We start from the raw sequence: 23,758 nt of genomic DNA, 5'->3' as shown, positions 1-23,758 counted from the left end.
AGTGTTTTACTTCTGCACTAGCTCTCAGATCCATAAGTTAAAACTGGTTTGAATACTGTCTTGTATACATCTAATTTAGTGTTTTGGCTAATTTCTCTCATATTCCATATGAATTTATTCAATTGACTTCCTACCATACCAGGTTTGTTGATTTTGTTGTCTATTTCCACATATAATTTACCATCTTCACTAAAAATCGTGCCTAAGTAGCTGAAATGTTTTACTTGTTCTATAAGTTCTCCGTTCACAACACGGTTGACACTTTCAACGATTCTACTTATTTTCATTGCCTTTGTCTTTTTATTGCTGACCTTCATGCCATATCTATTACAACAGTTATTCAATTTAGTAAGGGAATCTTGCAAATTTATAGTGGATTTATTTAGCAGTATAACATCATCTGCATGAAGCAAAAAGCTGACATTAACATCTCCAATTCTGATATCATGTTTAATAACACTTTCCTTCATAATGTGATCCATATAGATAATGAATAACAGAGGGGATAATGTACATCCTTGTCTCACACCAAATTTATCATTAAACCATCTTCATCTACTTCCTTCAATTCTAACTGCTGACTAGCAACTCAAATAAAGACTAAGTATTGCTTGATATAATGCCCCATTTGATACCATATAACTGTAGCTTATTGAATAGCTTCTCTCTTCACACCTTGTCATGTGGCTTTTCGAGATCGACAAAACTTTAATACAGATCTTTGTTATATTCCCATGCTTTCTCAACTATTTGTCCTAAAGTGAAGATCTGATCCTGACAGCCTCGATTTGGCCTGAATCCAGCTTGTTCTTCACCAAGCTTTCCTTCCACAATTCTTCTCAACCATTTCTCAAGTATACTTTCATAGATTTTGCCAGGAACACTCAGTAGGGAAATACCTCTGTAATTCTCACATTCAGTTTTATTTCCCTTTTTATATATGGTTACTATTAGAGCTATACTCCAATCATCATGAATTCGTCCCTCTGTCCAGGTCTTCTGAACTATGCAGTGCAGCCACTGTAAGAGACGTTTATACCACCATACTTCAGTATTTCTGGTCGAATATCATCTGCTCCTGCTATCTTTCCACATTTCAAGCCTTTGATGTTTTTTTCTACTTCAAGTATGGATATGTATTCCTGACTGTATGCCTCTTGAGTATTTTTTCACCACTGTGCCATTACTGCTAGTTTCATTTAGCAATTAATTACTCCATACTGCAATTAATTACTCCATAGAAGTAATTACTCCATACTTTAAGGATATCTTTTTCTCCTGTTTCATAACCAATTTATTAATAAATAAATCTGTAGATTTATTTATTAATAAATTGCTTACTGATTAGAAAAAGAAAAAAATTTTTTTAAAAATTTTGTATAGGCAGCACCCCCACTTAAAATTTTACCGGTCACCCCTTCTTGCCACATACCGCAAGAACTCTTTCAGATTACCCTTGATCTCCTTGGGTCTTCTCATAATCTGATTTATCTTTTCTTTCTATGCTGGTAACCTTCCAAGCTTGAGCCTTGTACTGCTCATCGGTGTACTGATCGCCATTCTCTTTGTAAATTCTCCATAACGTTTTCTTTTTTTGCAGATCAGGCTTGATGCTACTACTCATCCATCTAACACCCATCATGTTTGCCTTCCTAACCATGGGGACACGATCTGATAATGCCTTCCTCAGATACCTGCTGATTTTATCCCATGCACTTCTCACATCCTTCCCATGCAATATGTTCTGCTATGGGACGGCTTAAAGCTCACTCCGAAGCTTGTTATAATTACCTAACCTATAGTTCCATATATACCCCTTCTTAAGAGAGAAATCCAGAAATTTTACAACTTCCCAAGTCAGTACCATATTATCGCTCTCACCAATTGGAGGTAACGAGGACACCTTACTTATGCATATATCCTCTGAACCAATGACCAGGTCCAACACTCTCACACCATGTGTCAATTCAGTTATGTGCTGTTTCAAGTAATTATCTCATAGAAGATTATTATTATTATTCAGGCCTCCATGGAGTCAAAAGACTCATCGTGGGAGGTCCTTTCTAAGAAACACAAGTCTATGAAGACTCATCGAGGGAGGTCCCTCCTTGGAAATACACAGTCTATCATACCACTCCTTAAACTCATTGACAGTTCTTACTCTCACCACTCTATCAGGCAAGTGGTTCAACCACCCTTCAGGCAAAGAAACCACTCCTCACCCTCTTTCTCACAGTTTCCTTTCGTAAGTTCCAGGGATGACCCCTTGTCATGACTCCTTCCCGCTGTTCAACCAAGTGAAAGAACTCCCCAGTGTTTACCCTGTAACCATCTCTCAACAGTTTAAAAGTCTCAATCATACCACCCCTTCTTCTTCTCTCCACCAAACTCTGCAATCCACACTCCCTCAGCCGATCCTCATAACTAACATTGTACAGTGCCGACACCATCTTTGTTATCCGCCTTTGTACCCTTTCCACAATTAATTTATCCCCTTCAAATCCTGGGGACCAGATCTGAGAACAATAGTCTAAGTGTGGTCTGATCAGAGTCTTATACAGCAGAATGATAATCATTTTATCTCTGCAGTTCAGTGTCCTTCTCATTATTGCAGCAATCCTCTGCATTACCTTTACTACCTTTGCAATATGACCCCTAAATTTCAGGTTTCTATCAATCATCAAACCCAGATCTCTTGTATTCTCTCTTACTTCCTCCAGTTTAACTCCTCCCATAGAGTATGCAGCGTCCCATCGATGTGTCCCAAATCTCGAGACTTTACATTTTGCTGCATTAAATTGACACCTCAATTCATTTGCCCATCTATCTAGCTTATTCAAATCCTCTTGCAGGGCTACCACATCTGCACTATTACTAATAACCCTTCTAAGCTTTGCATTATCTGCAAACAACTGAATATCCCCTTGCATTCCACGGACAATGTCATTGATATAAAGGTTAAACAATATAGGTCCGATTACTGAACCCCTGTGAAACCCCACTTGTAACCTTGTGCCTCTTAGATATAGCTCCACCATACACAACTCTCTGATATCTATCAGACAGTCAATCCTGAATCCAGTTGACCAATCTGACATCCAGATCCATGTTCTGCAACTTGAATATCAGCTTATCATAAATGGCACCTTGTCAAATGCCTTCACTAAGTCTAGGAAAATAACGGTATATGCCTTTTTCCTAGACTCTAATGCTCTTGTAACTTTATTATAAAAGGCTGGCATATTGCTAAAACAAGAGCAACCCTTCACATATCCATGTTGACTCTAATGGATAACATTACTGTCATCTACCCAGTGCTGTATACGGTCTCTCACTAGTTTCTCCAAGATCTTACTATCTACTCATGACACACAAACTGGCCTATAATTAGACACTTCCAGTCTGCTACCGCCCTTATGTAAAGGCATTATCTTACCTTCCTTCCGTTTCATAGGAACCTTTCTGGCTGCCACACTTTCATTGAAAAGCCAGGTCAAAAGCACTGTCAGTTCCCTCGCACTTTCTCTCAAAACTCTTTGTGAATTATCATCCATTCCCACAGCTTTATTGACATCCAGAGTACTCAGTATTTGCAACACTCTCCTCCTGCACCTCTTAACCTCGAACCTGCCCTATCCCTCTAGCATTAAAACTGACTCCTCCAGGATGAAATACTCCAATAAAGTGTTCTTTAAACAATTCCACTATGTCCTCTGCATCAGTCACTCTATTCCCATTTTTATCCCACAATATCATTCTTCCACAGTCATTTCTTCTCCTACTGGCCACAAATCTAAAAAATTCGCTAGGATTTTCCTTGGATCTAAGGGCCAATCTTTTCAATTATTCCAGTTTCACCTTCCTTACCATACTATCACTCTCCTAGCTCGTGACTTATGTTCTTCATTCATCTTCTCTTCAGCTGTCTCCTTATATCTCTTCCATAGCCTCTTTTTCGCATGTAGTTCCTGTTTAGTATTGTTTGTTATCCACTTTATTCCAAATTGTGTCCTCTTCTTCACTCATGGAATACAGCTAACCATTGCTGCTAACAAATCTTCCTTCACAATTTCCCAAGCACTAATGATATCCTGGCTTTTCAATTCCTCCTTCCACGAAACTTCCCCAAGTTGACGTCTAAGACTATTATAATTACCTGCTTTATAATTCCACATATGTTCCCATCTCTTTTGATACTCCTGCATGTCTATTAATTTTCCAAGTCAAAACCATATGGTCACTCTCTCCAACTGGTGTGAGAGATGTCATCTCAGTTATTATCATCTCTTCTGATGCTATAACCAAATCCAAAACTCTTGAACCTCTTGTTCCCTCTGTTACATGTTGCCCAAGACATTTGTCCCTCAAGAATTCTAGAAATTCCATTCCCTTATTGCTGTGTGCATCTTCCTCTCCCCAATTTATACTGCTGTAGTTAAAATCTCCCGTTACAATCATTCGTCTTGCACTTGCCATGCTCAACTGTCTCAACAACTCTTGGTCCCCACCGTCTGTGCCCCTATTTCCCCAATGTATGAATTCTATTTCCTTTTTGCCACATGATATTCCCTCCTTCCAATTGATATCACCATAATTAAAAGCCCCCATAATAATCACTAACCCTGCACTAATGGCAATAATTTGCTGATGCATGAATTCAGTTATCACCCCCTGGCCTATAGCAGTAAATAATTGTTTATTTGGTTGTGTTGGTCACTATTTCACACCAGACAGCCTCAAATGAACTATCATTCACATGTCTATCATCTTGATATACTACTTCCTTTGGCTGCAACTCATCAACTAGTTGCAGTATCTTTTCTATCCTCCCTGATAATACTGTACCAATCACATTCAATTTCGATGACCACATCTTCTGCTGACAGCCAAGTTTCACTAATGCCTACAACTTTTGGTGAGATTGCACTGACTAATGCCAAAAATTCTTCCCCCTTATTTTGAATGCTTCTTGCATTAGTATACAGAATTTGCAGATTCCCTTTAGTTCTTGTACCAATTTTAGAACTGATATACATGTCACTAATTTCAGTAGTCCCATTCTGATTTTTATCCACCTATTCTGCAATTTATTCTGCGAATAGGGATCAACAAATATACAATCACTTCTTAAGTTTCTCCCTATTACACTCAACATTTTCAATTTTAGTTTCCCTGCCCAATTGCTTCAACTTGTTCAAAAAACAGTAACTTCTTCAATCGCTTATGACCTTCCATTTTCAGATGCAACCCATCTCTTGCATACAGCTGTCTTTTGTCTTCAAACACACTCCAGACATCAACAAATGCCAGACCTCTTTTTTTGCACATTCTTGCAATCATATGCAAAGTAGATGTTAATTCTTGCAAACTATATGTTAATAAGGCTGTGGGACTTGATAATATATCACCATATATTCTGAAAGAATATGCCAGGGATTTGACACCTGCCTTGACATATTTTTTAATGCGAATCTTGCACTCGGTCAAGTTGCTAAGGATTGGAAGGAGGGCAAGATTGTGCCACTTCATAAAGAAGGTGATCGAACTCAAGCATCAACCTATAGGCCTATTTGTATATCACATGTTGTTGTTAAGTAGTAGGAGAAGCTTGTGAGAACTAGGATCCAGAATTGGATTGACAACAATGATATTATCTTTGATGGACATCATGGATTTGTAAAGGGAGGTCATGTTTCAGTAATCTACTTACTTATTACAATAAAGTAACTGCTTCCTTGGACAGAGGAGAAGGATACATGGTAATATACTTGGATTTCGCAAAGGCTTTTGATAGATTACCTCATGATAAGTTAACAGTCAAACTGGGGGGGATGGAGTTGGATATTAGATTGGTGCATTGGATTGGAGACTGACTATCTGATAGGTATCAACAAGTTGTGTATGGAGGAGTGATATCCACGAAAAGGAAAGTTACTAGTGGTGTGCCTCAGAGGTCTGTTTTAAGGCCATTGCTTTTTTAACTTCTATATTAATGATATTGGTGATGATTTGGATGGAGATATTCAGTTGTTTGCAGATGATGTAAGGTTGGGACGAACCATGAAGAGTAGTGAAGTTGATGTGGCCTTACAAGAAGACTTGATTAAATTGAGTGATTGGGCATGGAAATTGGGAACAAGTTGAATGTTGCAAAATGTAAGGTTTTAAAATTTGGAAATCAAAAAATGGGATTCAGAATTTATGCTTGGTGAGGATATAATATATTGCCTGGTGTGGAGAAATAAAAGATTTGGGGGGGGGGTGATAGTGGATAAGGATCTGAAATTTAGGGGACACTTTGCCAAAATTGTGAAGACAACACAAAGGCTTCTGGGAATGATGCAGAGGACACTGACTTGTAGATGTAAGAAGATTCTTGTTCCATTATATAACACTTTGATTAGGCCACGCATGGACTATTGTGCCCAGATTTGGTCACATGGTTTTCAGAAGGTTGAATAGATGTTGGAGAGGATCCAGAGACGACCGACTAAAGTAGTTTCTAACCTCTGGAATGTTGAGTATGAGGTAAGATTGAGAAGATGTAATTTGCAGAGTCTGGTGGACAGGAGGAAGAGGGGAGATATGATTATTATTATTTGACACCTCCAGGGAGTCCTAAGACTCATCGAGTGTCGGCACCTACTTTACAACTCTCTGTCTCCACCACTCAACCTCATCCACAAGCCGCCTCATCTACACCAATGCCATCTACTGTCCACCATCACCACTATATGATAGAGATCTATAAGTTAGTAAGGGGTTGTTATAGGATCAATGCTGGAGAAGTTCTACAGAAAATAGTCTGAGATCGGGGAAGAAGCAGAGGTCATACCTGGAAACTGTATAAAGAGGGTGTGAGTAGGGGAGTGAGAAGCAGGTTATTTTCGTTCAGAATTGTAAATGATTGGAATGCCTTGCCTGAGAGAGTGGTGTCCGCTAGGAGTTTGAGTGTGTTTAAGACATGGTATGGTGAGCTGTGTGTGTGTGTGTGTGTGTGTGTGATAAAAGGACCTTCCAGATGAATCTTTGACTCCATGAGGTCTTGGGCTAATAATAATAATAATAATATCATTCATTATCTTCGCTCATCTACTTAACTCATATTTGTCAAAATGAGGCAGCACATACACTATCCTCCCATTGACACTTTTCTTCTTCACGATATCTAACAATGTTTGTTAAATCTTTTTCTACTCTATCATCTTTTCTGCATCATGCCCTCTCTTTATTGCTAAAGCCACTCTCTCTATTGTTCCACCAACCAAGCACTTCTCAGAAGTGTCATTTTCTATGCTGTTCAGCATGACTCTCCCAGTTTCATTACTCAACGCTCTTTATCTTACTCCCTCACTCTCACGACATCCAGTTTCTTCTTGACCTCTTGTGCTTTCATGCTGTCGACTTCCAATCACTCCCTGCTATTTATTATTTCATCAATCACCAAAGACTCTCCCATACTTAATCCTGTTCTAGTTACTTCAGATAAATTAATTTCCATGGTCCTAATTTCTCCATTCAACACATTTAACTCAGTTTTAATTTGCAGAACCTTCTTACTGAGCACTTCCAATGCCTCTTGCAGAAGATGAAGGTCACTTTTCATTTTCACGAACTCCTGCCGAAGTTCTTCTGCTACGTTCCAACATCTGCTTCCATTCCTAACTGCTCCAACCTATCCTGACACTTCTCACATACGTCGATGTTTTCATTTTTCTCATTTAGCCAGACATTCCACAGATCCTTCACATTCTTCGGCGCACACGTATAGCAGTTTCCACATTGCATCCATTGTAAAAAATCTAACGCAGAGGCAGACTTTCTTATTGAAGCCCTCTGAGTGACTGACGTGTGTCCTTTGTTGGACGCCATCTTTAGACTCTAAAGTAGTGTAACAAACAGCAGCGAAAACACAATATATATGACAGAATTTCAAACAATAACACCAATGAAGTACACTTGTATCCCACCAAGCACAACGCCAGCACAATTCGAGACAAAAAGTCGCACTATACTTTAATTTAAAAACACGTTTTCTACATAACTCAACACGCTTACAACATTCACTAGTGCCACTCTCCAACACCTATAGTTGGAGTGCATCATGATTATGGAATGCATCATGTTGACTATGATGATGAGATTGATGGAATATGACTTGCAGAGCTTTTCACATACTAGTAATAGAAAAAGGATTGATGATGATAATTGAGACTTAACAAATGAGAAGAACTTATCAAATAGATGTAATGGAAATAGTTTGTATGAAAACAAATGGCCATTGCCAAAAGCTGTTTAAATATTTGTGTACAAGAAAATGAGAAGTAGTTTTTTTTTTTTTTTTTTTTTTTTTTTCCCATGACCCACTCTTGAGATCAGGCAGAGGGTGTCATGGTATGCAGTGTGTAGAATGGAAGAACACATCTGGAAACATTGATTTAGAGGAATGCTAATTTATCTTGCATAAATCATTCGGTTGTGCATGTGTAAGTATATTGCTGTTTATTTCTTATTTAATCAAAATTAAATTGAAGTGTCTAAGTGTATCATTTGTAAATGTTATTGTATTTAAGCAAAAATCTGCTCAGCAAAGATTCTAATTTTTCCTCCCAATTCTAGGATATTTCACTCATGTTGCCACTTTATCTCAAGTGCATGAAGAAGTTTTGGTAAGGTTTTATATATCTGATTTGAACCATAGTATGTAGTTTTTATGTAATTATGTACTACATCAGAGTTTCCAAACATAGAAATCCACCAAAATTTTTACAGGTGCCTAAATCACCATTTTTGTGCTGTATTGTTCATGTTAACTTATTATGGTATTGACTCATAACACTAAGCATTAACAAAACAGATATGAATTTATTATTGTATGCATTGTGTATTGCAAACTCTCCACATACATTGAAAAATTCCGAATCATCCTAAAACACAATATGGTCTTCGAAAAAATAAAGGAACAGCAACACTCCTGGTAGATTTCACAGACCTAATAAACACTGCTTTAGATAAAAATAAAATAGTAATAGTTGTTTTTATTGACACAAACAATTGACACTAACACAGAGTTTTCTGTTTTAGTGTGTCAAACACTAACGCAGAAAACCTTGTTGCACAAACTACCATATATCAGAATTGTACTACTCCTATGGTTCAAAAGTATACATGGAAAACAGAAAGCACATCACACATTTAGGATCAGCACATAGCGAAGAGCTACCAGTATCCTGTGGAGTTCCACAAGGAACTGTTCTTTCTCCCATTCTGTTTAACATATATACACACATGACATTAGCCAACTTCCCCTAAAATTAGTAATATCTTCCAATACACAGATGACATGGCCATAGTGTCCATTCACAACAATACAAACAGAGCAACATGACATCAATCTGATCCACAACTGGCTAACTGAAAACAACATATATATAAACACCGAAAAAACAAAGCTAATGACATTCAAATATCCTAGACCCAACTCATAAAAACTAAATATCTCACTATCTGACACCCATCCTCCTAAACACAATATATTGATCCTAAAACCACAACCATTACACAGGTGAAAACAGCACATTATTTCAGACTTCTCTTCAATGATGATCAGAGTTAGAATATCCACACCAATTATCCACACACACTCGAGTTAGTCAATCTCTGGCACAGGCAGTGGCGTAGCTAGAGGCGTGTGGAGGGGGCAGTCCACCCCGGGCAGCACTTTGAACCTTTTTGAACTTTTACAGTTAAATCTAAAATACAGTCTCGAGAACTCAGTTCCAAATATTGTAATACTACTACAAATTTTCCTCAGGATTGCTGTAAGTGTTGCTAGTTGTGAGAGAAGTTTTTCTAAATAAAACTGATTAAGAATTACATACAATATTATGAAATAGACTTCACCAATGTCATCGATGATTTTGCTAACAGAAAAGCAAGAAATATAACATTTTAGAATGTTGAAATTAAAGTTTACTTCAAAAACAAACATAGCGTTTTAATTTATTTCCCTATACATCGTTTTGACTTTTTGTAGTATTTTTGGTGCGTATTGAGAGGGGTGGCAAATTCAGGGATTGCCCCAGGTGGCAAAAGCTCTAGCTACACTACTGGGCACAGGCAAACGGGTTTTTTCTCCCAAAAACTTGGGTTTTTCGTCACGTAAACTCAAGAAAATCGGCCGTCGAACCCACACTATTTTCAGACATTAAAAATATTGTGTTAGGGTTGGGGACCATGAGATGGTGGCACTTGCTAGCTGCCTTCTTCACTGCATACTGATTAATTAGTAATAGCCTTGGGCCAGCTATCTCTGATTGGCTACCAATCCACTCGGTCTCCAAAAAAAAAGCTAGATAGAACTAAAACGGCCTCTCTTACTCCCTATACAGGAACAAAAAGGCGTTTAGCTGATTTTTTTTTTTTTTATTATTATCCACACAAAAACAAGGACAATAGCAAGCAAACTATATTGATTAAAAGATATTGCTCTGACACATAAAAATGCTAAGCTATAAAGCATTATGTGAAAATGTTTAAAGATATGCAATTACATCATACACACTGCACGGACCCACAAACTTAAAATATGACAATGGTAAAACTGATATTTTGGGAATAAAGAGAAGAGCCCACACTCATGCAGGCAGCAATGACAGAACACAAAATGTTTAAGGTAAAACACTTATACCACCACACAGCCATACTCAAACATTACTTTAGTCCAACCTACAGAGTAACCAGAACAACATATCAGTTCACTGCCTATCAGATAACAGAAATCACTATGGAAAAGCCAACCCAAAGCTTCTATATACCTGACATGATCAACAAACTTCCATCCAAGAAGAGAAACCTATGACCTATAGAGAGCTGAAACTGGTGCCATAGAGATATTGTGGCAAGACAGAAAATTAGAGGGACATTACTCAAAAAATAAAATAAATAAAATAAAATAACAAATTCCTCTCAAACATCAATACACAACCTATCCAAAGTCCTCTTTTCAAAAAGGTTAAACCAAGTGCATGTAGCGATTATCCACCGGTGTGTGTACTCGCTGCTACATGTTAAACGGGAAAAAATTCATCTATATGTATGTTTCCTAGCACATACATATACACAGCTAAAGCTACACCTGGCTTGCAATGGGTGCTGAAAGAAAACCACGAAACTACCTCCATCTGTTATCTTCCTCAGATAAGCTTCGAGGAAGACAGCAGAAATGACAATCAAACAAAGAAACAAACTTATGAAAGTTCATGCACACAGTAATTTGTATACTGAATTTTTAGTGATAAAAAATGTAGCAATAATGTTTTAATTAGAGATCCCAGACATCCCATAAAATACCAGATCATCCCATATTTGGCTAAAGAGTTCCATTGTCCTGAGAAAACTCTTCAGGACAGCTTTTTGTCCTGTATTTTAGAGTTCAAGACTGAATAAAAAAATCGAAAAGTTACAATTTCTATTCTATTACAAACATTGCTCTCCATCATTACAGGGAACTGTAGACGCATTGTTATTTTCTCAAGGCGAGTGATGGCAACACTGCAACAATGATAAGTTCGTTGAACAGTGCGCATGTGCATTGACATTTTGGTGTGTGGCGTGATATTGGCTCAGCTTTAAATAGCATGGAACAGTCTGCTTGACCAATGCAATTTTAGAAGCTTGCTCTGAGAGAAACAGGTTGGTGCTTGCAAAGTATTAATTACTGCTGTTAAAATGTATGTTTTTTCAATTCTATTACTATGTGTGCATAGTAAATCTTACCATGCACACACTTGGAAAGTTAGAATCATTTTGTAAGACTGGCATATGTGATGGATGTGCATACTAAACTTTCGCCCTCAGTCATAAGTGTCCCATATTTTTTTCCAATGTATCTGGGATCCCTAGTTTTAATAGTTTATATGTGAATATGCTGTATACTAACAAACTTTGATATTGAATTATTATTACTATCGTTATTATTAAATTATATGTTGCAACGTATCTGTATTAAATATATATTATATAAAAAATAATTGAAATATGAATACAAATGATAAAATGCAGAAAAAAATTATGTATATTTATATAAAATGATTCCATAACCAATATCCAATGCCTTGTCTCCATGGAGGCAGAAGACTTATCACACCACACTAATCATTATTCACACAATGTTCATCATACTTCTCCTTTAACCTCATTTACTTACAACTACTTCCAGCAATTCATTCTGCTCATTTACCACTCTAAATCAAAAAATTAAATCTTCATACCTTTACTAATCATACTCTTACACGAATTGCAGGGTTGACCATTTGTTCTCCCTACTTAATCTACCTATTAATCTACTGAAAAATTTATTTTGCATCAGTCTTATAGAATCCATTTAGTAATGTATAAGTGTCCATCATGTCCCCTTTCTTCTACCTGGCAACTAAATTCTACAACCCACATGCCTTTAATCTATCCTTATAGGAAACATTTTGGACTTGTCACCGGCTTAGCATATGAATCCCTTCCACCATTTGATCCCCACTTGACCATGGTGACCAAATCTGTGCACAGTAGTTGCAGCTAAATCATAGCCCTCTGAACTTAACATGTAGATCTGAATAATAATAATAATAATAGTAATAATATATAATGGCTCTCTGGCAGACTATGCTGAAGTAATGGTTGTAAAAGTGCTTTGTGGAGCATAAAGTGTGTGCTTTCAAGTTTACTCCATAAACAGAAACCAATGGTAACTTTCTTTCATGCTTACATGGTGATCAGAATGCATTATAAAACTTATGGATACAACTACCATGTTTGAGTAAAACTTTTATTTAATATAAACCGAAATATACACTCAATGTTTCGACCTTCACATTAAGGTCATCTTCTGGAGTATACGTATATATACAAATAAACATAATGTATATATAGAAAGAAACAAGCTACACTACAATCTACATGGCATGCTAAAGTTACTGATCAACTGTTAAAACTATTTGCCTGACCTCTGGTGCTAAAAAAAAAAAAAAAAAAAAAAAAAAAAAAAAAAAAAAAACCTCACTACACGCTAGTGTTATTATTATTATCTGTTAGGTTACAAAGTTAAATTAAGCTGGAGAATAACATGTTTATACTGAAAATAATAGATAAATAAATAAACAGAAAATAAAATTACTTATATAAGTATACATATAAATGGAAACTAAGTGGGCTGAATGTATGCCCAAATTCTTGGGATTTTTAAGTCCTCATTATTATTAAGATTAGGTAATTTTCTTTTCTAGGTTTAGCAGCTCTACAGCAGACAGATGGTAGTTTGCACCTTTTTTTTCTACAGAAAAATTCACTGATATAATGCATCATCAGCACTCTTCTCAATCATAAAGCACTATACCTGTTTTTCACAGTGTGCATATATTACACTCCATTAAAGCAGGTTTTATAGCAAAAACTTCAGCATATATTGAGTACGCTTTTCTTACCAAATTCCATTATGGTCTTCATCTCCATGAGAGAATACATATAGAATATCCATTATACATAAAGAAAGGCTTAGCTGTCATTAAATATTCATAAAAATGCTTAACAGTATAAACAACAGCAAGAGGAGAAAAAATTACATTTATTAAACTCACTAATATTTCACTGGTTTTTCTACCTAGCATCATCACAGCATAATGATAACTGTGACAGACACACAGTACTAAACTAAGTAATTGTAGAAACAATTTAAATTGTAACTAACACCTAATGTACTTACATAGTGCTCTCTATGGGTTGAATAATGACAAAATTAATTTAGCTACTTTCATATGTTCTCCTGAAGATCGACTACATTCTCTTGAACATCCTGGACCACATAAAGTTCCTTGTGCCTGCAGTTTAGCCTACTTAGGACAGACTGGTAGATCAGTTATTATTGACCTTGAAGAACATAAAAATGACATTTAAAGGTCATCTTTATGGCAAGTCTGGATTGCCAGACCATGCTCTGGATACTCCTTTACATAGGCTCAGATGGAAAAAAAAAACATCTATATTACATAGACGTCCTTATAGGTCTGAGAGGCTATTCTTAGAATCAGCATTAGCTATGAAGCACTTTCCCAACCTCAACAAGTAGGATGGCATTAATTTACCAAAGATCTGGAAGACTTTAAATTGTTCTACAGTTACTTAGTTTAGTGCTGTGTGCATGTCACAGTGATAATTGTGCTGTGATGATGCTGGGTAGAAAACCAATGAAATATTAATGAGTTAATAAATGTATTTTTTTTCCTCTTGGTGTTATTATGAGCAAAATATTCATTCTTTACATGAAACATTAACAGAAAAATTATCAATGCTTTATATGACTGGAAATCTGTACATCCTCTTCAGTAGTGCAAAGGTTAGCATTACAGAAGTCTGTCATGCTGTGTTGCTCTTATTGTATTTCATCTTATAGCAGACTGGAAGATCAGCATTTATAGTTTGTAGAAAATTAGGATTTTATAAAATTCCAGGATTTCAGACAAACTAATCTTACTCATTATACTATTTCTTCCAGATATAGGGTCCTGGTAAAGACTAAAGTCTTACGTTAAAGCCATTCTCTGTTAAGAAAAACTATATAAGCAATGCTGTGAAAATCTAAATAAAAGTGGTTGCTTTTTAAACTTCCCAGTTTTGAGAAGTATTCTTATTAAATACCCTCATATCGTAATTAGTATTAATATTATTAGTAGTAGTATACCCTAACGGAGTCAAAATATTCATTGTAGAAGATCCATACACTCAGGCAAAAAAGATCATTCCCTCAGCACAAACTGAAAATACAGTGAGAACAATTTCTACACTCACCACTCTTTCAGGCAATCCATTTCACTCACCAACCACTCTTCATGCAAAGAACCTGCTCCTTACTTCCTTGTTCACACCCTCCTTATACAGATTCAAGGATGGCATCTTATTATACTCTTGTTTCCTGCTGCAGTATGAAAAATCTACACCACATTAATCTCACTAACTTATACATCTCATTCATATTCCCCTCCGCCCTCCTCCCATTCACAAGGCTCTTCACATTGCTTTCCCTCAATCTGTTTTCATATCCCACATTACATTGTAATGTCAGCACTGTCTCCCATGTAATATACATGGGAGACAGTGCTGACACTAACTTACTGAGCTTCTTCTGGACCTTCTCTAATTTATCCTCATCTCCTTGAAAACCAGGTGACCAATATAGTAGTCTATATGTAGCCTGATAGAGACATACATGGAAACCATAACCTCTTTGTTTCTGCATGTCGAGGTCATCCTCATCATGGCCATAATGAGTAAAATAATTAAGGCGTTGGACATGAGGAAGAAACAGGCGAGAGAATTAGTTGTGATTGTAGGGATGAATGATCTAACTGAACATAAGGAGGAGGTGAGGACAAATATCAGGAGACTATTCAGAAGAGTGAAAGATAACAGTGCAGTAGGAAAGGTTGTCAGTGTGTTACCCAGGTATGATGATGATGAGTTGCGACGGATAGCCAAAATCATGAATGCATGTTGGCAGAGCTGTGTGAGGAGAAGGGAGTGGAGTTGGTGATGTATGGCATGTGTTTGAGGGAAGAATGAAATTATACAGGCGTGATGGGTTGCATTTAAATGGCTTTGGAGTGAGTGTGCTGGAAAAAGTGTTTCTGGATGAAAGTACAGTGTGTGATGCGTGCCAGAGATCAGAAGGAAGAAAAGAAAAATCAGGAGAGTGGTACTGAAGAGAGAGCAGTGCTTGGTAGTGGAAACAGTAGTGGTGTGTGAAAGAGGAAAAGAGAATGGGAATACAAGAGGAACAGGGGGAGAGCTCGGGTGGACAGGGAGACATGGCATAGAGAGACTGAATGTTGAAAGTAGCAGTAAATGTGTGTATGAAGATGGAGTATATTGCAATGTGGGTGGAGAAGTGGAGACTGAGGAGGTATATATGGTCAATGGTGATAAAGGTGATTTGGTAGGTGTAGTGGGGAAATCACAACCAACATGTGGCTTGGATAGGACTGGCTATAGACCTAAAAATGAACTGTTGTGTTTGTTTACAAATGCCAGAAATACCAGAAATAAAGGAGATAAAATGGTTTCAGTGATTGAGTTTATTCGCTTCCAAATCATTGGAATAAGTGAAACATGGTTGAATGAAGATGATATCGTAACAGGAATAGAAATGGAAGGGTATGGTATTTTTTGTGAGGATAGAAAAGGCAGGAAGGGAGGAGGAGTGCTGCCGATGATAGCAGGGGAATTAAGTCCACATAACATAGACATGAAAGGGGGAAATAGTGGCAATGGTTATAAGGCAGTGTGGTGTAATGTGGAGGTTGAGAGGAAGACATATTTAGTTGGATGTTGCTATAGGTCTGCGAATATGGAAGGTGGTGATTAAGAAATGTATAAACAACTTGAATTAGTGAACAAAGGAAGGGTAATTATTATGGGTGATTTTAATTATTACAGTATAGATTGGAATGAAGAGAAAGCATTTGGGAATAAGTAAAGTGAATTTCTCGAGTTCTTGAGAGATAACTATCTCAGGCAGCATGTAAAGAAAGCCATGCGAGAATCAAGAGTTCTAGATCTCATTATTTCATCAGAGGATGTAATTGTTAGAGGGGGTTTCACATTTTCCTCTAGTTGGTGAAAGTTATGAAGTAATCACCTGTGTTGTTGCTAGTCATATGCAGGCTTTTGCAAGGAAAGGATATATGTGGAATTATAAGGCTGGTGATTATGAGAAGCTTAGGAGACAACTTCAAGCTATGACATGGAATGAGTGTACGAATGTATCCAAAAGGCTGAATAAAGTTAGTGTAAAATGGATGAATGTGGAGCTTAAGCATGAAATCTGGAAAAAGAAAGTCCTTTGGAGGAAGTACAAGATGAATAATAGTAATCAGTCACATGAAGAATATAAAGAACAAGCCAGGAGAGTGACTCAGTTGGTAAGGAAAACAAAAGTAGAGTATGAGCAGAAATTGGCAAATCAGGCTAAGAAAAACCCTAGGGAGTTTTTTAGATATGTGGCAAGTAGAAGGAAGAATGATCATGGAAAGATGAAGATAAGGGATGAAAGTGCTAGAATGGTAACTGCTGCAGAAGATATTGTTGAGGTATTCAATGATCAATTTATAAGTGTATAATAAAATTAGTTTAATCCTTTATCCAAGTGTGAGCAAACAAAGTTTGCTCCTGAAAGTATCTTCAGGACTGGGGTAAGGTGGTACAACACCAGGGAAACTCGTTGCAAAGGTGGAGCAAGCGAGTGTTGGTAGCTTGCTCCACCTTTGCAACGAGTTGTCCTGGTGTTGTACCACCTTACCCCAGTCCAGAAGATACTTTCAGGAGCAAACTTTGTTTGCTCACACTTGGATAAAGGATTAAACTAATTTTATTATACTCTAACCAAGTGAAAAATAAACTTTTAACAATTTATAAGTGTGTTTCATCCTGATCAGGGTGGAATCACGAGGAACTTAAGTGTAGAGGACATAGGAGAGGATAGTTAATTGTGAGTGAGTGAGTGAGGAGGTATTTGAGAAAATAAATGATGTTAATTGAGGTGATAGGATTTGATGAAATATCACCATGCATCTTAAGAGAATGTTCCAGGGAACTTGCAATAGCATTGGCATTCCTGTTTTTAACAAGAGTTTTGCAACAGCACAGGTCCAAGGGAGTGGAAGGAGGGTAAAATGGTTCCACTGCATAAAGGCAGTGATAAGGCTGTAGCTTCAAATTATAGACCAGTCTGTGTATCTGCAGTTGTGGTGAAGATCCTGGAGAGATAGGGGAGAAGTAGGATACAGAAATGGGTTGATAACAGCAGTATTCTCTGTGGTTATCAGCATGAGTTTGTTAAGGGGAGATCATATTTCACTAACTTACTTATGTACTATAAGGTATCAGAAAGTTGTATATGGGGGTTTAGTATCTCGAAAGAGAAAGGTCACCAGTGGTGTGCCACTTGGGTCAGTTTTGGGGCCATTGTTGTTCAATTTGTATGTTAATGATGTTGAGTTATGTTTAACTTGTGATATCCAGCTGTTTACAGATGATGCAAAACTGGGGAGAGCAATGAACAGCCAGCATAGGTTGGTCAGTTGGTAGAGCCTCTGCTACTAATGGCTTGCAAAAAATGTCAAGCAAGTTTGAGCATGGTTAGTTGTTGGAAAGGGTTCAATAATTCGTTTCTGTTGACACGCTCGCCCTCGATGAGTCTTTGGACTCGCTGGAGGTGTCACATAATAATAATAATAATAATAATAACCAGGTGACAAATACCTTGGACAGAGGAGATGCATATACAGTGGTGTACTTGGATTTTGCAAAGGCTTTTGATAGACTGCCACCTGACAAGCTCTTAAATTAATTGAAAGAGATTTGATTGGATAACCGACTTCTGTGTTGGATCAGTGACTGGCTATCAGATAATTATCAGAAAGTTATTTTATATGTTTATATGGGGGGTGCAGTATCTCAAAAGAGAAAGGTCACCAGTGGTGTGCCACTGGGGTCAGTTTTGGGGCCATTGTTGTTCAATTTGTATGTTAATGATACTGGGTTGGGTTTAACTAGTGATATCCAGCTGTTATTAGCTGGATATCACTAGTTATACCAGATGATGCAAAACTGGGAAGTGTAATGCACAGTCAGGCCGATGTTAATGCCTTACAAAAGAACTTGAATAGATTGCATGAATGGGCATGTAAGTGGAACTGTCAGCTCATTGTTGCCAAGTGTAAGGTTTTGAGATTTGGTAAGCAACGATGGAATGCAAAGTATACACTTGGTGGGGAAACTTTAACAGAAGTAGAGGAGATGAGAGATCTAGGAGTGATGGTGGACAAGGACCTAAGATTCAGGGGCCACATTGCACAGGTTGTGAAGACATCACATCGAATACATCGAATAATGGCAATGATGCAGAGAACCCTAACATGCAGAAATAGGGAGGTTATGATTCTATTTTATGTGCGCAATAATCCATATGAGGCCTTGATCAGGCCTCATATGGATTATTGTGCACAGATTTGGTCGCCGGGTTTTCATGGTGATGAGGATATGTTGGAAAAGGTACAGAGAAGATTCACAAAGGTAGTCAGTGGTCTTTGGAATATAGAGTACGAGGTCAGATTGAGAGAATGTAAGTTGCAGAGCCTCGTGAATAGGAGGAAGAGGGGGGATATGATTGAGACATATAAACTGGTCAGTGGTTGTTATCAGGTAGACATGGAAGAGATTTTTCATAGAATTAGAGAGGATAGTAGAACAAGAGGCCATTGCTGGAAACTGTATAAGGAGGGTGTGAGCAAAGGAGTTAGAATCAGGTTCTTTGCATGGAGGATTGTTGGTGAGTGGAATGCATTGCCTGAGTGTGTTGTAGATGTGGACACATTGAATCAGTTTAAGACGCGGTTGGATGAGCATTGTATTTAATAGTGAGTACCTCCCACGATGAGTCTCTGACTCCATGGTGGTCAGGTGTTGATAATAATAATATTGAAGTAGGCTATGTCAAGATTTTGTGGATTGGAGTAGTGATCTCACCTTGATAAAGGGGTTAAATACGGCTTTGATTTTATATTGCTTAAGTATTTTTTACATGGAATGATGAATCCTCTGTTTTCTTCTTCATTAGAAATTTCTCTGGTCTCATGTTGGTTGAGTGGTTTGGAGATGATGTGGTCATTATAGACATTTTGTGGAAAAGTTTTTCTTACATGTTGTTCTTTTGCTAGGTGATCTTTGTCAGTGATGATTCAGCAGGCTCTTGCTCCTAGTATGGAAATAATATCCAATTTTTGAGGTTTATAATGATGGGAAGAAGCATGTAGATATCTGCCAGTATGTGTAGGCTTTTGAAATATAGAGACCTTTAATTTACCTGTTTTCTTAGTTTAGAAGGTCCAGAAATGGGAGTGAACCATTAGGTTCTAATTCATAGGTGAATTTTATGTTAAGATGTTGACAATTCATGAAAAATCAGAAGCGAAGGCAATCTATGGTTCATGACTAAGCATATATCATCAATGTAACTTTTTCATGATTTTGTTTATGATGGTATTCTTCTAGGACCTTGTTTTTGAATGTTTCCATATAAAGATCTGCTAAAACTGGAAAAAGAGTACTGCTTATGGCTAGACAAGTGTTCTCTTTCTATTTTGTATATTTATATTTGAAATATCCAAATGAAATACAGCATTTGAGGATTGGTGCCATAACCTTCTTGTAGTAGTGAAAGCAGATAATCAGTAGATAATATATATATATATACACACATGTGCATTTTTTTAAGTTGGGAAATTATGGACTGTTCAGGTAATCCTCATATAACACGGATGTTAGGTTCCATAGAACTGCGGCATTATATAAATCGCATTATGAAAGACTCAGATCACATAGAAAAAGTAGGTTAGGTTCCGAAATCTTTTTTTTTAATTATATAAACAACAATGACATATCCAATAAAAATATATTTTTATTTAATTCAGGTAATTTATTTAAGTTAAGAAAACATATAAACTATGAAACAAATACATAGTATAAACTTATAAAACTTACAAATTATATGTAAACTTCATTGCACATAATACATAAATGTTTTAGGCAAAATAAAATAAGCTGCATATTTTAATCGTCATCACTATCTTCAAAACTAACATTTCATACATGTTCTTTAGTTACAAGTGTCCAGACGACGTCATCACTTGAAATCTCTTGGACACTGAACTTCAGGTCTCTGTCCACTATCACTCCCAGATCTTTCATCTCTTCCACCTCCTTCAAAATTTCCCCATACTGCATCTCAACTTTGCCTACCAACTTTCAAACCATATACATTGCAACATTAACCAATAGCTCTGATCATTCTCAACTTTATATTATTAGGAAACAGCTGCATATATCCACTTAAGCTTGCCTTGCTATCATTAACATACAAGTTAAACAATAATGGTCCCAAAACGGACCCCTGTGACAATCTATTAGTGACCTTACTCTTGAGATTCCTGGTTCCCCAAAGACAACCTGCTGACCTGTCTGACAGCAGGTCACCTATCCAACTCACTAATCACTTATTCAATCCCATCTGTTTTAATTAGTTACCAGTTTCTCATGTGGCAATCTATCTATCAAAGGTCTTTGAAAAATCCAAGTACACATACACACAACATATGCATCTATCTTTTTTATTTTTTTCTGTTTTCTGTTTCCGAGCTTGGTTATTATCTGTTATTGTAACTGTAATTCATAATGAGGACGATCAAGAAGGATCTCTTAAATGTTGAAGACAGTTAACTGGGAAGAAACCTCCACACAGCATTTTAAAGAATGCAGAGAATCAATTTGGGCTATGAAGGTTAAGAAATATTGTGGAAGGAAAAAACAACAGGCTGGGTTCTCAGGATGAGAATATGATAAGGATCTGTATTTAAGTTCTATAGAAAAGAAGGTTCTATACAGGAAAGAAAAGATGCCAACAAGGTGCCAAAAGTAAAGTCAAGTGTGAGACAAGAGTGAACACTATCTCATCATCTATATAGACTGCATTATGAAGGAAAGTGCCATAAGACATGATAGCAAAACTGGAGATGCTAATGTCATCTCTTTATTTTATGTAGTTGATGTTATACTCTTCAATAAATGCAGTACAGGTCTACATAATTTCTTAACTAAATTATCTGCAGAATTCCTTAACTATATACTAATAACTGTTATCAGAAAGTTTGGTATTTTCATATTTTATATTAAATATGAAAAATATCTGAATCTTGAATGGGGAAACCTAATTTCAGCTATTTAAAAACAATTTTTAGTGAAGATAGCAAATTAAATAAGGAAATAGAAAGTGGAATAAGTAAAACTGGTATAGTAGTAATGGAACTCAGTGTGTGTGTGTGTGTGTGTGTGTGTGTGTGTGTGTGTGTGTGAGTGAGGATTAATCAAAACACCTAACCATCCAGTTATATGAAGTGTTTAATCAATTTTAACTTATGGATATGAGAAATGAATCAGAAGAAAAATGGCTGATCTGAAACTAGTTACTATAGATATTATTATTTATTATTATTATTTTCCTCCACCCACATGGAGTCTCAAGACTCATCATGGGAGGTCAACACTAGTGAACACAAAGTCTATCACATCACTCCTTAAAGTCATCCACTTTCTGCATGATCCACCACCCTCTCATGCAATGCAATTCATGCTCCTACCACTCTCCATGCAACAATAATAAAGTGTTTTGCCACACAAAATAACCAGTACATAATACGTGTGCAAAGAGTGCCATGATATCTGGCCTCTTTACGAATGTCCCAATCAATGACACAATCCTTCTTTTAAAAGACAAATTCCCTCTAGATATCAATGCGCTCTTTGCGCATGTATTACGTTCTAGTTATTTTATGTGGCAAAACGCCTTCTACCTACAAAAAAGAAGGCATAACCATGGGCTTGCCATTATCACCCCCCCATTGCTAACTATTATATGGAATATTTTGAGCAACATGCTCTAGATTCCTCTCCTTTAAAACCCAAAGTCTGGCTTAGATACATTGACGATGTTTTCGCTATCTGGCCACCAGACATTAGACACATTCCTCAGCCACCTAAACAAACAACACAAACACATACAGTTCACAATTGAGATTGAAAAGCAGAACACACTTCCGTTTCTAGATACACTTGTCACACGTCTTCCTTCTGGCAGTCATTCCTTCACTGTTTACCGGAAACTGACACATAAACTCCTACCACCACCAAACAAACAAAGTAGGTGTCATTAATGCTCTAAAAAACAGGGCTTTGAAGATTTGCTCCAATGAACAAGCGCTTAAACATGAATTTAAAGTTATCAACAATACTTTCCTAAAAAATGGTTACAGCCAAAACAAAACAAAATTCTCTACAAGACCTCACTAAACAACAAAGATAAACTAGACTATAATAAAACTATAACCATTTCATACATTAAAGGGACATCACATAAAATAAACAGATACTACAGAAATACAATCTTAAAGCCACCTTTAAACCTCCTGCAAAATTAAAAAGCTTACTAAACTCATCCAAAGACCACCCACACCCTCTGCTGGCCCACTCTGGAGTATACCATATTTATTGCACCTGTAATCTACCATATACAGGTATCCCTTGCTTAATGCAGTTTTGCTTAGTGCAGGATTTGATTAACACAGCAAAATTAATTGTAAGTATCCCTTTATATACGCGGCAAGAGTTTTAATTAACGCACCTTTAAATTTACCATAATTCCACCAAATACGACATCATTGCTACAACCCATGGGCGTCATTGCAACTTTCAAAGCCATTTTCTTAAAAAGACATTCTCAAAGGCAGTAGAAACAACAATGAAAGAATATGCGATTAGGTCCCAAAAATTGTGGAAAAATTTAACATTAAACACGCAATTGAAAACATTCATGACTAGTGGCAGCAAGTGTCTTCTAGTTACACGAAAGCTGTTTGGAAAAACCTTTTGCCAGAATGCACTAATGACTTAGGTGGTTTTCAAAATCCTGTGAACAATGTGGTTGAAGAAATCATTGCAATTGGTGAAGACTTTGGTTTGGATGGTGTTACAGAAGATGTTAAAGAATTATTGGATTAAAATTCAAAAGATTTCAGTGACAACGATCTTCTTGAAATTGAACAATGATGCACATATGAAGACAACGAACAAATGGATGTGAAGATGAGGTTCCAAAGGAGAT

The 23,758-nt window shown here is 36.8% G+C and overlaps 1 protein-coding gene across 4 annotated transcripts in view; it reads left to right on the top strand.

Moving 5' to 3' along the window:
• Positions 1–23,758, top strand: part of LOC150106232 (voltage-dependent calcium channel subunit alpha-2/delta-3-like) — a 2,133,114-nt gene that overhangs the window by 758,461 nt on the left and 1,350,895 nt on the right. For all 4 annotated transcript variants that reach the window (XM_090393048.1, XM_090393049.1, XM_090393047.1 and 1 more), the window contains one exon: positions 8,620–8,669. In XM_090393048.1, the coding sequence (XP_090249174.1) occupies positions 8,620–8,669 (50 nt within the window). The remainder of the gene's footprint in view (positions 1–8,619; positions 8,670–23,758) is intronic.

The sequence above is a fragment of the Typopeltis vanoorti genome, chromosome 5 (assembly GCF_054136105.1).
Source record: "Typopeltis vanoorti isolate ZY-2024b chromosome 5, IOZ_Tvanoo_1.0, whole genome shotgun sequence".
NCBI classification, from domain to species: domain Eukaryota; kingdom Metazoa; phylum Arthropoda; class Arachnida; order Uropygi; family Thelyphonidae; genus Typopeltis; species Typopeltis vanoorti.
Note: the sequence above shows the minus strand (reverse complement) of the source record. Positions and strands in the feature narration are given on the sequence as shown.